At 41.7% G+C, this 17,118-nt stretch overlaps 1 protein-coding gene across 4 annotated transcripts in view; it reads left to right on the top strand.

The window, feature by feature from the left end:
* The window catches only part of braf (B-Raf proto-oncogene, serine/threonine kinase), a 29,434-nt gene that overhangs the window by 10,662 nt on the left and 1,654 nt on the right, over positions 1 to 17,118 (top strand). Inside the window, exons 4-19 of one of the 4 annotated variants that reach the window (XM_040141180.1) lie at positions 1,915 to 2,018; positions 4,024 to 4,126; positions 4,255 to 4,403; positions 6,757 to 6,876; positions 7,103 to 7,262; positions 8,125 to 8,164; positions 8,901 to 9,020; positions 11,119 to 11,255; positions 11,345 to 11,462; positions 13,006 to 13,090; positions 13,252 to 13,428; positions 13,517 to 13,563; positions 13,779 to 13,897; positions 14,354 to 14,485; positions 15,308 to 15,442; positions 16,257 to 16,410. In XM_040141180.1, coding sequence (XP_039997114.1) covers positions 1,915 to 2,018; positions 4,024 to 4,126; positions 4,255 to 4,403; positions 6,757 to 6,876; positions 7,103 to 7,262; positions 8,125 to 8,164; positions 8,901 to 9,020; positions 11,119 to 11,255; positions 11,345 to 11,462; positions 13,006 to 13,090; positions 13,252 to 13,428; positions 13,517 to 13,563; positions 13,779 to 13,897; positions 14,354 to 14,485; positions 15,308 to 15,442; positions 16,257 to 16,410 — 1,900 coding nt within the window. Of the gene's footprint in view, positions 1 to 1,914; positions 2,019 to 4,023; positions 4,127 to 4,254; positions 4,404 to 6,756; positions 6,877 to 7,102; positions 7,263 to 8,124; positions 8,165 to 8,900; positions 9,021 to 11,118; positions 11,256 to 11,344; positions 11,463 to 13,005; positions 13,091 to 13,251; positions 13,429 to 13,516; positions 13,564 to 13,778; positions 13,898 to 14,353; positions 14,486 to 15,307; positions 15,443 to 16,256; positions 16,712 to 17,118 lie in introns of those variants that run through there. The other 3 variants (XM_040141164.1, XM_040141188.1, XM_040141172.1) reach the window with 3 other exon arrangements.

Genomic DNA, 17,118 nt, shown 5'->3' with positions numbered 1-17,118 from the left:
AGTCGTTAGATTTTTGTTCTTTTTTTTGCTAGTTTTAGTCAACACAAACTAAAGACATTTTAGTCTAGTTTTCAGCAGTGGCATACATTTTTAATTTTTATGTCTCCATTGCATTCTGACGCTTTAGCTCTCACCATCTTTGTTTACGGTTACCATGGTTACAGGGGACTGTCACTAGGTGTCCAGGTCACTCTGCTCTGCAGTAGTGCAGACTCACATCAGTAAATCAAGTTAACTCTCTGTGTTCGAACAGGACCACTCTCTCTAATCTAATCTAGTACAGTTGTTTCTGCTACCCTAGCATTACTGCAGTCACCTGTGGATTCACTCACTTGTTCACTAAAATACTGTTCATTTTCTGGGTTTAGTTTGAGAGGAGATGCTACATCATCAGATAACATCAGTACTGTGATCTTTATTTAGTGGACGTCTAGAGGACGATTTAGATGGGCCGCCGACATTAATCCTGGAGCGTACTCAGTCTTCCCGATAGCAACACTAAATACAGCCGACTGAAAGTAATTTTAACGTTACCTCCACATCCACATCCACTTGATAGCTACATTGGCTTGCCTTTTTATAAATGTCGTGCTGCCTGCATGTTTTTCTAGTTTGTCTCAGCTGTTGCCGCTCATTATCTATTTCTTGGCGGATTGTGGATGAATTTAGTTCATAAATCAGATTCTTCAGAGAACAGGTAACGTCAGATAACCTTGCTGACAGAGACATAACTTTGGAAGGTGTTTCTTATTGACAGTCATGCAACAGGTCAAACGGCTAAATCATCCTATGAGCAGCGGGAGAAACTGTGTTACTAATCAGGAGCTACAGTGTATGGTTCCACAGATGCAGGTTATTGAATAAGACTTTGCATTAAAACTTATCCATTCCTTCATCTTTTATTTTTTGATGAAAAATGTCATACATTTTGTCATAGTTCTTGTTTTTAAAGGTCTTATTTAGTTTTCATCTTGTTATATTTTTCGTCATACTTTTAAGCACATAGACAAACTGAAAACATATCTTACAAACCATTTGCAAAATGCCTGATTGGGAGAAAAAACAATAGATCACTATACTGTCGGTACAAGAAGACTACAGCCTGAATGATACTGGGTTTTTCAGGCCAATCTCACTATAAATATGTATTTACAAACCAACCAATCAGAATATGGTGTGAGATAACTAAATACACTGGCCAGTGTAACGTGCTCGCACAGTGTGCCCTGACATACATTGTTTTGCAGGAGTCCCTGTTTTCTGAAATCACTGTGCAAATTTAGCAAAACCCCTAGAGTCACAATGGCCACATTTATGGGAAAGTCCACCAGGTTGAAAAGTACTGGAATCCCCTCTTAAGGCCTTGCACAGTCTTTGCAATTGAAAAGTGAACATATTTTCCTATCAGAATCATTATCATGGTAATTGGGCAGTTAGACTCCAAACAAAATCGCCAGAAAAGAGAGTTTTTCATTGTGGATCCGACTGAAGCAAAGGAAGTGATAACAGCCGTAAGGTTCAGGGTTAGTGGTGCACTGAGTTTGGATTCTGGAGTCTTGGAGCTGAAGCTCCACACAGGGTGTCATTAGTTCCATTGTCTATTTACAGGAACTTTTTTTTCAGCATGTTTTGGCTCTCTGCAGTTTGATAAACAGTGCGATTTGAAGTGAACGTAGTTAACCCCCTCTCACTTTGCTGAGCTCCACAGTGGGAAGCTGCAGATAAAAACCCTGCTACCAGCACACCTAGAACCATGTTCACCAACACTAATGGCTACTAGGACCAGTCTTACTCAGACTTTGTAATTGAACGTTTCCTCATCCAGACTTTGTGTGGTGGTCTCAGCTCATTTCCTTTCAGGTCTTACTGCTCTGCTGTACCATGTCAGCTCAGTGAGTGTTGTGTTGTGTTCAGGTCCCGGCCCGCTGTGGGATGACTGTGAGAGACTCACTGAAGAAAGCTCTGATGATGCGAGGCCTCATTCCAGAGTGCTGTGCAGTGTACAGGATACAGGACGGGTAAGTCCGTCACTAACGTACTGTAGAGGGGACTAACTAAAAATGCATATATTGATACATTACACATTCTCTTGCTGTACTTTGTCCACACGCTGGTGTCAAGTAACACTGTCTTTGTTATATAAGATTCTAAATTTTCACTTGCATAATAAATTTGCATTTTATGGGATAATATAAAATTTATGGTTTTATTCTAAACTTAATTTGCATTCATTGGAGTTGATCTCTGAACTCTTCTGCTATCAGCTCAGGCACTTCTGCCTTTTCTGTTTCTGACTCTTTCTATATTAAATTGATTGCACTTGTGTGCATGCTGCTATGAATTTATCTATATGTTTATACACACACACACACACACACACACACACACACATGTAATATATATGTATATATGTAATGTGTAAAATATATACACACATACATATCTCATACAAAGATATACACACATGCATATTCAGGCAGTCCTGAATTGTAAATACAGAATTTAGAATATCTTCAGAAATAAATAATTAAGCAATGTTGTATAATCAAAATTGTTAATGAAATGTACAAAGTTACTGAACAACTAAAATAAAAAATGCTTTCATATATTGAAACTAAAAATAGAGAAATAAAATGTACAATTGACACAATTATTGGTACTCTTTTGATGACTTTAAATTAATTGCTCAAACAAAATAAAAACAAATAAGACTCACCTGTGCTTAATTTTCAGTGTTCACATAACGTGAATTAACCAATGAATGAAGGTTTTACTGCATTAAAAAGGGGATGATTGTTTCCAGTTTCTTTTTCACAATGGTTAAGACAAGCGAGAGCTGTCTGAGAGCATCACAAATGCTATTATCAAAAGACATAACAATTCCAAAGGCTACAAGCCAAATGGCAAAGATCTTGAAATCCCTCTCTCAGCAGTGCATAATGTCATCAAGAAGTTTTGTGGTCATAAAACCGTGAAGACGCTTCCAGGACGTGGTGCTAAGAAGAAACTCAATGAGAGAAGTCTGTGAAGGTTGATGTGGATTGTGGAAAAAACGCCATGCAAGACATCTAAAGAGCTTCAGGCTGACCTGGATCAGTCTGGAGTGGTGGTTTCAGCCCATACCATACGCTGCACACTAACCAAGTAGGCCAAAGGCCAAGGAGGATACTTAAAGGTAAAAAAAGGCACAGTCTTTCTGGGATAATGTTCTATGGACAGATAAACCAAAGTAGAGCTCTTTGGGAATGCAGTGCTTCAATTTGTTTATAGGCAACGAAATGAAGCCCATAAGGAAAAGAAAACACCCTACCAACAGTAAAACATGATGGAGGCTCTATCAAGCTGTGGGGCTGATTTGCTGCCTCTGGTACTGGAGGCACTGAGTGTATCAAAGGAATAATGAAATCAGAAGATTACAAGGCATTTTAGAGCCAAATGTGTCACCCAGTGTCAGCAAACTAGGTTTTTCGGCGAAGGTCTTGGGTCTTTCTGCAGGACAACGGCCCAGAGCCCACATCCAGCAGCACAGAAGAATGGTTGAAAAGGAAAAGATGGACTGTTTGAAACTGGCCAGGAATGAGTCCTGATCTAAATCCCATTGAAAACCTTTGGAGCGAGCTGAAATCTGCCATTGCAAAGAGGACTCCTGCAAACTTAAGAGCTTGAACCCATAGCAATGGAAGAAGTAGCAGAAACTACCAGCAGACAGGTGCAAGAAGCTTCTAGATGGCTACAAGAAATGTTAAGAGGCACTATTATGCAAATCTTGTTTTTAATTGAATTGAATTTTTTATTTTCTTTTGTTCTTTTATTAATTTACTTTCTTTATAAGTATATTGTAATATACATAAGTACATATGTATATATATATGTGTGTGTGTGTGTGTGTGTGTGTGTGTGTGTGTGTGTGTGTGTGTGTGTGTGTGTGTGTGTGTGTGTGTGTGTGTGTGTGTGTGTATGAGTGTATGTATATCTCTTAATCATACTCTTCATAAATCTGTGGAACATAACTTCCTGTTTCAGAGAGAAGAAGCCAATTGGCTGGGACACAGACATCTCCTGGCTGACAGGAGAGGAGTTACATGTTGAAGTTTTGGAAAATGTGCCACTCACCACCCACAACTTCGTAAGTACTCTCAGACAAATACACAGATCGTGACTCACATGACGGACAGTACATTATACATTATATGCTGATTTACATTGCTCAGTCTTACTTGGTCCTGATGGTATATTTCTGTGTGTGTTTGACAGGTGAGGAAGACCTTCTTCACACTGGCCTTTTGTGACTTCTGCAGAAAGCTGCTGTTCCAGGGTTTCCGCTGTCAGACCTGTGGATACAAGTTCCACCAGCGTTGCAGCACTGAGGTTCCGCTCATGTGTGTCAACTACGACCAGCTAGAGTAAGTCACACAGAGCGGAGGGACCATGATGCTGAAACCAGTTTGGGATGGAACCTACTGTAAAATGTAGTACAGTTAGCTACATAACTATTTGGACAGTAACACGATTTTCATAATTTTGCCTCTGTACACCACCACAGTGGCTTTGAAACGGAGCCATCAAGATGTGATTGAATTGTAGACTTTCAGCTTTAATTCAAGGGGTTTAACAAAATATATTGCATTAACCGGAATTACAGCCATTTTTATACATAGTTCCTCACTTTCAGAGGCACAAAAGTAATTATACAATTGACTGATAATAGGTTTTATGGCCAGTTGTGACCTGTTCCTTCATTATTTCATGACAAATTAAGCAGATAAAAGGTCTGGAGTTGATTCCACGAGTTGAATTTGCATTTGGTAGCTGTTCATGGGAACTCTCAATATGAAGTCCAAAGAGGTGTCAATGCAAATGAAGGAGGCCTTCATTAGGGTGAAAAAACAAAACAAACCTATCAGACAGGTGGCAAAGACTTTGAGAGGCCAAATCAACTATTTGGTACATACTTAAAAAGAAGGAATGCACTGGCGAGCTCAGCAACACCAAAAGGCCTGGAAGACCACAGGAGACACCTAAAGTGGATGATCGCAGAATCCTTTCCTTGTTGAAGAAAAAACCCATCACAAAATCTAGTCAGGTCAAGAACACACTCGAGGAGGTAGGTATATCATTGTTAAAGTCTACATCAAGTTACGCCTGCATGAATGTAAATACAGAGAGTTTAGCACAAGGTGTAAACCACTGGTAACACCAGAGAACAGAGAGGCCAGATTAGACTTTGCCATCATCTAAAAAAGCCTGCCCAGTTCTGGAACAAGATTCTTACGACAGATGAAACCAAGATTAACGTGTAACAGAATGATGGGAAGAGAAGAGCATGGAGAAGGAAAGGAACGGCTCATGATCCAAAGCAGACACATCATCTGTCAAACATGGTGGAGGTAGTGTTATGGTGTGGGCATGTATGGCTGCCAATGGAACTGGGTCACTGGTGTTTATTGATGATGATAATGCTGATAATGCATCCTGCTGATAGAAGCAGCAGGATGAATTCTGAAAACTGACAGGACGTTACTTCACAGTACAGATGGTTAATGGCCCAAAAGATACTGCAAAAGCAACCCAAGAGCCTCTCAAGGCAAAGAAATGGAATATTCTTCAAAGACCAAGTCGGTCACCTGACCTCAACCAAAGTGACCATGCTTTTCACTTCCTGAAAACAAAACTGAGGGCAGAAAGACCCACACACAAGCAGCAACTGAAGGCAGCAACAAAGCATCTTAAGGGAGGAAACTCAGCATTTGGTGATGTCCACGGGTTCCACACTTCAGTCAGTCTTTGACTGCAAAATATTTTCATCGATGTATTACAATAATCCTTATATTTATATTTGTTAGTTTATGTTAATAAAATCGTGTCACTTTCCGGATACGTATGCACCTAACTGTATATAGAAGAAAAGTTTCCGTTGGGATCTTGGAGTTTGGTTATTTTAGCAGTGCTTGAAATGGTCCCATCCCATTACTTATTACTCAGTACCACTACCTTGTAATTATTGTAGTCACAGATGATGTAGTTATTGTACATTTTAAGCAAAAAAAGGCCTCTTTCCTGCTTTAACAAACACAATGGACATGACAATGCTGTGTAAGCTACAATATGTTAAACCATGTTAGCTCAGTTAGAAAGGTGCTGGATAAGAACCTTTGTGTATTCCAGTGGATGGGTCTATTTGCTGGTGTATAATACTGAAGCGTATTCCCTCTGCATGCTGTATTGGAGAATGATGGTTTTTCTGTAACTTCACACATCATCTTCGGTATCTTCAGTATCTGTTTCATCTCAGACCTTATGTAGACTAGCCCTTTTGTACGGACGCCAGCAGGTGATGCACATTTACCAGATAAAATGTTTTAGTTTGGCTAACTCGAGAAATAAAAGCTGATGCCACTTATAAATCTAAAATTGAGGAGCCTGCTAACAGGCTTGGTCCTGAGTTTGATTTTATGGGTTGACAGCTAGGCCCAGGGAGGGTGTAGTGAAGGGACATTTTGTTTTAAATGGTAATTGTTGCGATGGCTTGCATTTGGCTCAAACACTGACTGTACTTTATACATGCTTCATACTGTAGCATGTATAGTCTCTTCCTCTGACCGAGCTCTGTGCTGTACCTTTTTGTCTATCACATGACTTTATTATTTTTGTCCATCTAGTGATTCCAGATTAGATTCTAAACAAGTTAGGCTTCAGCACTGAACCATCACTGAATCACTGAATAACTGAGTAACCTTGATGACTTGTGTTCTCCAGCTTGTTGTTAGTGTCCAAGTTCTTTGAGCATCACCCGTTCACCCAAGAGGAGGTCTCCTCAGAGGGAACCACCCCCGTGTCTGAGGCCTGTCCTTCACTCCCCCCATCTGACTCCACTGGGTGAGTCCTCCACCTTCACACTTCTCAGTGGAACAAGACGAGAAGTGATTATTTTGTTAGGCTTTTCATTCCAATCACACAATACAGTTGCTGAAGTTTTTGGGTTTTTTTCCTTTCTGTCAACTAAGAAAACAGTAAATGTGCATAGAAATGTACAGAGATACGTCTTGTGCAAGTCCTAAGTCTTTTGTAAGCTACTTTTCATGAACAAATTTCATCTTTCCAGGTCTATATGCCACACCACTGTGTCACCGTCCAAGTCCATACCCATCCCGCCCAGTTTCCGGCCCAATGAGGAGGACCACCGCAATCAGTTTGGCCAGCGGGACCGTTCGTCCTCCGCCCCCAACGTCCATATTAACACCATTGAGCCTGTCAATATCGATGTAAGTCTGCTCTCCCTCTGCTGGAATGACTGATTAATGTGTGCGTATCAACCGTTAGCTATGATTGACTACCATGACTGCAGGTTTGACTCCAGCACAAAACTGCAGTCATGTTTGGCTGATTACTGAGCCTCCAGATTGCCTTCAGAGAATGTGATTGAGAACTGAGTTTCATTTGCGCCTTTTTTTTTTTTTTTTCCCTCAACCTTGGGGACAATTCGTGATTTTAATTGACATCCACCTTAAAAATGAAATTCAGCACAGAGAGAACAGAAAGGTCCGCACACTTACTCATCTGTTCCTGCTGTTTGAATTTCAACAAGACACCAGCCTTGGCTGATATCTGCAAAAAGATGGCTAGCTAGCATTAGCCAGGGACAGACTAAACAAAGTAGAATCTGCACTTTGTTCAATTGACTGTCATGGCTTCACCTCATGGAACCAAACGGGATAACTTGTCATCCAGCTCCAACCAAGAGCTGAGATCAGTGCGCAGAGTCTCTTTTTCAGTCTGTCACTCTCAAAGATTTGAGCGAGGTAGCCAGAGCACCAGCCAGCTGGAGGGGGGAGTCACCTGGGGTCATGCCAGACCCGTAAACTGCGGGAGGTGCCCATATAGTGAAACTATTCAGATCACAGTTTACATGACTGTCATGACTCAAGGCAGCTATTGTAGCAGCTTCTAATTCAGTGTGAACTTGGATTGGTTCTGAAAACATGGATACACCTCCAGCTTCAACAACATCGTAGATGTTCGTAAGAGCGCTGCTACAGTAAATTGTACAGTACGATAGAGTAAATTATGTGTGTGTAAATTATGACAGTGTTCGTATTACTAATGTTCTTTCTTCCTTCATTTCAGGACCTGATCCGAGATCAGGGCTTACCAAGGTCAGATGGAGGTAAGGATCAAAGTAGCAGACTTCAGGCTCATTCTGTGGCTTTTTTCCCACCATCCTGTGTCTGCGTGCTCTTGGTTTTGTATGTGTGCGTGCGTGTGTGTGTGCGTGTGTGTGTGTGTGTGTGTGTGTGTGGAGTTCAAATCCGAGGACTTGAGTCAGCTGTGGATAGTCCCGCAACCAGTCACGGAGAGCAGTAGCTGAGAACGCATGTTTTTTCAGATCTGTGGGTCAGCAGACCTCTTTTTCATCTTCCAGTCTTACTTTGCCAGGTCAGGAGGAACATACGTAGCTAATGAATCTTTCAACTTCATTGCAAAAGTTTAGTAGAAATAAAATCACCAAGACGTTTGACAGTAAATCAGAGGTATGCTGTGGTCTTCATGATGTAACCAGCCAGCTGTTTCCTCAGCTTCCAGTCTTTAAGCTAAGCTTATCCTGCTATTACTACTCACTGCTTAACTGTAACACATATGAGACTGATATCCATCTGAAGGTCTCACTCTCAGAAAGAAAGCACGTAAGCGTATTTCTGAAATGTATTATGAATAAATACAGATTTGGCTGTGTGAAACATGCAGATACCCTGACAAACAGAGCTAGGCTAACATGCTAACAGTGTAGCGTTGTGGGAGGGCTCTCTATTCAGGAGCTCAGCTGTATCCATGGACAGTAGTTAGAGGTGAGAGGGGCAGGGTGAGTAGCAGTGATGGTCTGTCTGTCTCTCTTTGCCCTGCAGCCCCCCCGACCCACCCCGCCCGCTGCTTGAGGAAGCACCGAACACGGACCTCAAGCCCCCTCCTATACTCCTACCCCAATGACATAGTGTTTGATTTTGAGCCCGAGCCTGTTTTCCGAGGTAGTTAGGCCTCTGCGTGTTCCTGTGTCCTTCAACCTGCACCCACCCCTCATCTCCCTCACCCTCCCACCCCCATCCCCACTCCCCCCACCAACCTTCCCATACACCAGCCCCAGCTCTGTGTCACATCCACAACATCCACTGTGTGTGCCCCTCTCTTTCTTTTTCCCCTTTTTTGCCCGTTATGTCCTCACATGCTCTCTCTACCACACACCTGAGAGTACACAGATATTACACACAGATCTCACCACTACTCTGACGAGACACTTCTTAGTCTGTGGAAGGTGATTCGATTGCTAAAAATGCTTCTCTGTTCAATTATTTGTTAACTTTTTGTGAAGAATGTATCAACAGTTGTTAAGATCGACATATTTCATGAAAGCACGGTAGTGAAAATCAGCACTTGAAATGATCCCAGGCTTTAGCCAATTTCAGATGTCTACCACAGTGGGAAAGCACACACACGCCTGCATTTTAGATTGCTGCTTAAATTTACATGAACAGACATAATAATCAGCATATCCTGAAGTATTTAAAGGGAAAGTTCACATTTCACCAAAAAAAGTGTCCTGTCAACTGAACAATTTGTGAGAAAATCGAATTGCGATTTTTTTTTTTTTTTTTTTTCTCTTTTGACCAATAACGCGATTGCAATTTCAATTGCGATTATAGTCTGTAAATTAAACTCCAGTCCAGTGTTTGTGACTTGCATAGTTTTATACAGGGTACGTTTGTGCCAAACATCACCAGAAATGAACCAGTCAGACACAGAAAAGTCAACCTTTTTTGTGTAATACCATTCTTAGCGTTACTATGTAATTTTCAAAAAGAGTGACATTGAAAAATGGCGCCATATTTAACAGCTACATAATTGTGGTAATACAATGAAAAACTGCTGGTTCTGGACAAGTTAAGTCACGCGTGACAGGATTTGATATCAGACCGAGAGCATTTGTTTGCATTTGACAGCTACACTGCAGCCGACAAAATTTGGCTTCACAGACTGACCAGACAGACTGCTTCAAATCGGAATCCCGTAGGTCCAGATTCTGAGTTTAAAAGCGAAATGCTATCAAAAAAAAATGATATAATGTGTTAAAAGTTTAAGTGAGAGATGCCAACAGCTATCTGTCATTGACACTCCACAACCACCTGCTAGCTACTGGTCAGGACCGTCGCCTGGATGATTTGTCTGGTCAATACTCTCGGTCTTTCTGAACAACAAAGAGACACAGCCCTAATGTATTCTGTCCTCAACAAACCATCTTTGGCTGAGTGTAAATAGCACAAGCGGAATAGGACAGCAGCCATGAGTTTGTTTTTTGTCAGCCAACTTACAGAATCCGAGAGAGCTACAAGAATATTTGGCGGCAACAGTGGTCACTGCCTAAAGCTTTCACCTCTGAAAGTTATAATTGGAATTGCAGCTCTTGTGATTTGTACATTGCTCTCTTTTCAATAAGGATTTTTAATAGTCTATAAAATGAGTAACAGCTCAGCCCTAATTCAGTTTAATTTGTAATATTGTTAATTTTATTCTGTATTTTCCCCTTTTCTATGGTTGAATGTTGCATGAGCTGAACCTGACCATGTAATTGAAGTTATTTTCATGAATTTCGAAACCGCTGTAATTCATAGTGTTGATTCTTGGAAGGCATATGTATCCACTCTTGACGGAGCAAGGCTACTAGTTTGCCTCTGCTTCCGGTCTTTGTGCTAAGCGTGTCCCAGACATATCTCTGTAATGTAGCCTTTTTCTCACGTTTATAGTTTTATTGTAAATAGCTTAAGTAGGCGACTGTTTAAAATCAGCCGACTTCCTCTAAGACCTCTTAGGATTCTGACAGAACCAGTTAATAACAGCGATGGATTTTAGATTATTAAACCATTAACTGCCATCCAAACAAGCACCCCCCTCACCTCTCCTCTGTGCATGTGACCAAACACACACAACTGATACAGGCGCCTCAGTCCCTGTCCTTGCCCAAACCCCCTCTTTCTTTACTCTCCTGCTTTATCTCATCTTCTTTTGAGCTGTGTTAATCATTCTCTCGTCTTTTATTGTTTTTCTCTTCTTTCGTCCATGATCCCGCTCCAGGCTCCACCACAGGGCTGTCGGCCACACCACCTGCCTCTTTGCCTGGCTCTCTGACCAACGTCAAGGTTCCGCAGAAGTCACCATGCCAACAGAGGGAGCGCAAGTCGTCATCCTCGTCTGAGGACCGCAATAAGATGGTGGGAGATTGTCGCGAAATATGAATGTATTTTTCTGCAGTTCATTGTGCGTGGGCGTGTTTGTGCTGACTTTGTGTCCTGTGAAACAGAAAACCCTGGGGAGAAGGGACTCCAGTGATGACTGGGAAATCCCCGAGGGTCAGATCACTCTGGGTCAGAGGATAGGCTCTGGATCCTTTGGAACTGTCTTCAAGGGAAAGTGGCACGGTAAGAACAACAGCGCACACTAACCTCAGACCACTAGCAGCTTGTAAGGAAACTGTGTACGTGCTCCGGGCATCAAATTGCCACTCTATAAATTTAGTGGTGAGAGGTTTTCTTTTTTTAACATTAAAAACACATCACTGAGTCACACCATTACACAGGGATACACGTTCCCTCATGACTATGATCACACACACTTTATTTTGACTCAATCCCACATACACCGTGCTGTTGCCAGAAGTACCCAATGTGGATTAATCCGCTGCTGAAAATAGTCCCCAACAGATGCACTATGTCCTATTTGAGTAATGTTGAGTAAAAACTACAGCGACCAGCTGTTTTAGTAAATTACTGAGTCTTTTTAAAAAAAAAGAAAAAAAAGAAAGTACCTACAGTTAGGTCCATAAGTATTTGGACAGCGGCAACATTTTCGTAATTTTTCCTCTGTGCACCACCACAATGGATTTGAAGAAGCCATCAAGGTGTGATAGTCACTCATAGTCAGTCATTTTCCGAGGCTCAAACCTAATTGGACAGTTGACTGTTAGTTGCATGGTCAGTTGTGGCCTGTTCCTTCATTAGTTCATGACAAATTAAGCAGATAAAAGGTCTGGAGTTGATTCCACATGTGGACTTTGTATTTGGTAGCTGTTCATGGGAACTCTCAATATGCAGACTATACATAAAAATGGCTGTATTTCCGAATAGGTTAGTGTGATATTTTTGTTAAACCGCTTGAATTGAAGTTGAAAGTCTACACTTTAGTCACATCTTGAAGGCTTTGATTCAGATCCATTGTGGCAGTGTGCAGAGGCAAAATTACGAAAATTGTGTCATCGTCCAAATACTTATGGACCTATCTCTATTTGTGGGCTTTTTTTTAAGACTCACGTCTATAATAGGAACCAATGGGCTTGGAGCTTAGAGCCACAGACAGGGTACGGAAGTCAGAAGGTATCGAGATGGACTAACACATTGGTGGTTTTGCTGTTTTATGGGACTTGTTGACTGATAAAAATAGCACTGGCTACCATCAGTAACTACTGGTGTAGCCAGATCAACCAAGACTGAAGTCTCCATTTTGACAGTATTTGCCTGAATATAATACAGTAGTTTCTCTTTCCAGAAAAAGTCGTTTTGTTTTACATTCACCGACTCAACGTAAATGTCCTTACACATCCAGACAGCTCTCTGACAATTGAGCTATGCCGACAATGTCTGTTTATTACATTATTCAGATCTTAAATTTAATTATTCTAAATTAATTAATTTAGTTACATTTGTCGACAGTGACAAAAGTGCCTCTCAGTAGAGCACTGTAAAAAGTGGGGTTGTCTTCTTATATTCAGCCAAATGCGGTATGCGGACACCCAGTCTGTAATCTGACTCAGGAATCTGGGTGACATTCAGATTGACGGTGACCAGAGCCCGACCCACAGTCCCATCTTGCCTTGCGTGTACCAGTATGCGATGTGTAGCAGCTTTTACAGTGGTGAAACCTGACATGGTTCCCAGGGATCCTAAAAAGCCTTTCCTCTCCTCTCAGGTGATGTGGCAGTGAAGATGCTGAACGTCACTGCTCCCACGCCACAGCAGCTTCAGGCCTTCAAGAATGAAGTGGGAGTCCTCAGGTAACTTCTGCTGCCTACTCATGAATCAGGAGAATCCATGTACTTTTCACCTTTTATACTGCACTTCAAATTGACATATTATGGAAGTATCCTCCTTTAAAAAGCTATACACATCATCGGCAGTTCTGTAGTTTCATCACCCTGTGTGTGTCTCCACCAAGGAAAACGCGTCACGTGAACATCCTGCTGTTCATGGGCTACACCACCAAGCCTCAGCTGGCCATAGTGACCCAGTGGTGCGAAGGCTCCAGTCTGTACCATCACCTACACATCATCGAGACCAAGTTTGAGATGATCAAGCTCATTGACATCGCCCGGCAGACTGCACAGGGCATGGAGTAAGCTCCCCCACAGATATAAAAAGCAGTCAGATTTCACCGTGCGCGTGTGTGTAGCCGGTCTAATAACTCTTCTTTTCCTCCTCAGTTACCTGCATGCCAAATCAATCATCCATAGAGATCTGAAGAGCAACAGTATCCTTTTTCGCTAAGTCAGTTCATCTTTAGGCCAAGGTCTTTCTGGTCTCCAAAATAAATTCATATCTGTCGCTGACGTTGCTTCTGTGTCTGGCTGACAGACGAGCAGGAATGAAGAAACATCCTCCGTCCTTCAGATACAGTAGTCCTATATGGCCAAGAGCGTAGAGGTGGAAGAAAAGGTTGTTTCCATGACCGACCTCTCCTCCCAGATATTTTCCTCCACGAGGATCTGACCGTGAAGATCGGTGACTTTGGCCTGGCTACAGTAAAATCCCGCTGGAGTGGCTCCCACCAGTTTGAACAGCTGTCTGGCTCTATACTCTGGATGGTCAGTGACCCTTTGCTAAGTTTTCATTTTACCAGTTTGACATTTTCCTCTGTTTTTTTTGGCAGTGTACCGGATTTTTAAAATTTTTTTTATTGTTTTCATCTGAGATAGACTTTCTAAATTCTGGGAGTCTTCCTTTGAATGTAGGGATTTCTGGCATGACATTTGTAGCCTAAATGAACACAATTGTAATAATCATATTTAATTTATAATCTAATTATAAAAACAGTAATAATATAATAATTGTAATAATAGTAACCTACATTTGGAGCCAGATCTGCTTTTTTTTTTTTTTTTTTTTTTGACAATTCAGCGATCCAGATACAAAGAACAGATATTTTTGTATTTCTAAACCTATGTAAAATAGGTGTGTGTTCACTGCACTCGGGCCAGCAGCTAGAAGTGTATAGTTTACTTTGGGTGGTGTGCCAGTCCGCGTAACTTATGCTCTCTCAGGCTCCAGAGGTGATCCGGCTGCAGGACAAGAATCCCTACAGCTTCCAGTCAGACGTCTACGCCTTCGGCATCGTGCTGTACGAGCTCATGTCAGGAGCGCTGCCCTACTCCAACATTAACAACAGAGACCAGGTGAGGAGCGCTGGAGTCAGGACGCGGTTCGCCTGGCCCTGTCCAAAGTCTAACCAACCAAACTTGGTTGAACTTCATTCACTAATGAACACGTTGTATCTAATGTATCGGTGTTTGATGAATCCGTACATAAACAGAAACGTATAATCTATTTAGAGCCTGTGACTAAAGTTTTTACTACTTTTATGAATGCTTTTTCTAAGAAAAAGTTTGAGTAAAGACATTCTATGAAATTGTTGTTGATTAATAAAGTACCTGTTAATCTACAACTTGGCTGATTCATTTAGTCAGTGCGAAAACTGCAGCTGGTAGTCCTCAGATTATTAAATAACATAAACGGTAAGCAAGTGGTAAATCTCCCTACACAGACTAAATAAATAAGATAAGGAGGAGGGAAACCACAGGGGAACTGTAGAGCTTTAGGCTGACTGGTGGACTATCAGCATCAAACAAACAACATGGGTTTATTGGCCTCCAGTTTCTACAGTATTATTGTAATCCCATTTAGCCGAAATACCTCTTTTCCTCTTCTTTTGTTTTAAGTCTTTCCCCAACAGGGAACCTGCGTGAATGATGCTTCCAGTCCTTCAGCAACCTTAAACAATCATTCACAGCCTGCTACCATTGATTATTTTTTGAATACAAAGAGTATGATTTTAAAAGCATAATTCTAATACAAAATTATGATAAATATAATCTGTTTTAACAGTTCGTAGCATGAACATTTGAGCTCTGTTGGGAGCGACAGCTCTACAAAATGTTAACAGCCTGTTTCTCTCTGCGAGCACAGATTGTAATGACTCCCACCATCTCTTTCCGTAGATCATATTTATGGTGGGTCGAGGTTACTTGTCTCCCGACCTCAGTAAGGTGCGCAGCAACTGTCCGAAGGCCATGAAGAGACTGATGGCTGACTGCCTGAAGAAGAAGCGAGAGGAGCGACCTCTCTTCCCTCAGGTGGGGTAAATGTGTTGATGCTTTTGTACGACAATGGGACGACGACAGATGCATATGATTTCCTCCATTAGAGAAAGGAGGGCGCCACAGCTGAATGAACATAGTAAATGGTCTTTTTTTTTTTTAAACCTCAATTTCAGAGATAACTAGATATATATTTTAATCAGACTTGTTTCAGAGACGGGCCATCATTTCCACTTTCCCTGTAATTAAATATACAGTTTTTTGTGTTTTTATCAAATGCTAGAAAGACTTTCAATGCACACACATCTCCACCATGTTTACCCTCTTCTCTTGATAAATTTAGTATAATGTGTACCTCCACAGCAGTAATTTCACCAGCACAGCAACAGTCTTGTCATACTTGCCGCTCTGCTGCTTTGACTTTCTCTCTTTAACAGAAACCATCATCATTTATCAAGAATTCCAACCACATTTTAGTTTTCCTATCCGTCATTCGCTACTGTCTCTACTGCACAGATGTTTCGTATTAAAAAAAACCCACGCATTAACTCAAAGGGCATAATCCCTCCCTTTCCTGGAGACTTTTAGGATAGAAGCACAGAGAGACTGGTGAAGCTGCCAGGAACTGACAACACCTCATCTCACACCTGCAGGTCTACTGAGCTGTCCTCCTTAGTGAAGTGTACCACTGCCTCCACTGTTGGAAGCATGTTACTCAAATCAATGAGGAATTTAAAAGACTTTGATTCAAGTATCAGTGCGCAATATTTTTCTTCGTTTTGTTTGGTTGCGTTTACTTGGAAGTTGATTCTGACTGATAAATCCGTGGCTGTACTGTGTATTCTGTCAGATCTTGGCGTCCATCGAGCTGCTGGCTCGCTCGTTACCCAAAATCCACCGCAGCGCCTCGGAGCCTTCGTTAAACCGAGCCGGCTTTCAGACGGAGGACTTCAGCTTGTACGCCTGCGCCTCACCCAAAACCCCCATCCAGGCTGGTGGCTATGGTGAGCTCATACACATACACACAAACGTCCGTCTTAACAGCACTCATGGGGTATTATTAACCAATCAACCCACTGAAGAAGAAAGTATTGGCAGCAGTGGCCTCAGTTCACAAATATGTAAAGTTAAGTCAAGTCAGTTTTAATCATATGGCGCCAAATTGTAACAGAAGTTATTTCAGGGCGCTTGTCATATAGATCAGGTCTGGACTGTACTCTTTACAGTAATATTTATAGAGACCCATCATTCCCCCATGCTACCACAATGCAGGTTCCACATAGAGATGTATAATAATGATGATAATGATAAATAATGATAAATAATTATAATAATAAGACTACTAATAATAATTGAAGCAGTGGGTGTGGAGCAGGATCATGGGGGCAGTAGGTGGTCAGATCCAGACTCTGCAGCACCAGGGGCAGAAATACCTGCAGAAAGCGACAGGACGAGAGAGGAGAGAGACGAGAAAGCACAAAACTACAAAAATAGAAGAAACCGAGTTAGTAACGGGCAATGATGGGATATGAGTGCATACAGATAGAGAGGGAGAGGACGAGAGAGAAGCTCAGTGCATCATGGGAAGTTCCCCTGCAGTCTAGGCCTATAGCAGCATAACTAGGGGGTGGATCAAGCCAAGCCTGAGCCAGCCCTAACTATAAGCTTTATCAAAAAGGAAGGTTTTAAGTCTACTCTTAAACATGGAGAGG

Source organism: Xiphias gladius, chromosome 2 (assembly GCF_016859285.1).
Source record: "Xiphias gladius isolate SHS-SW01 ecotype Sanya breed wild chromosome 2, ASM1685928v1, whole genome shotgun sequence".
NCBI classification, from domain to species: Eukaryota; Metazoa; Chordata; class Actinopteri; order Istiophoriformes; family Xiphiidae; genus Xiphias; species Xiphias gladius.
This window is presented reverse-complemented; position numbering and strand designations above follow the sequence as displayed.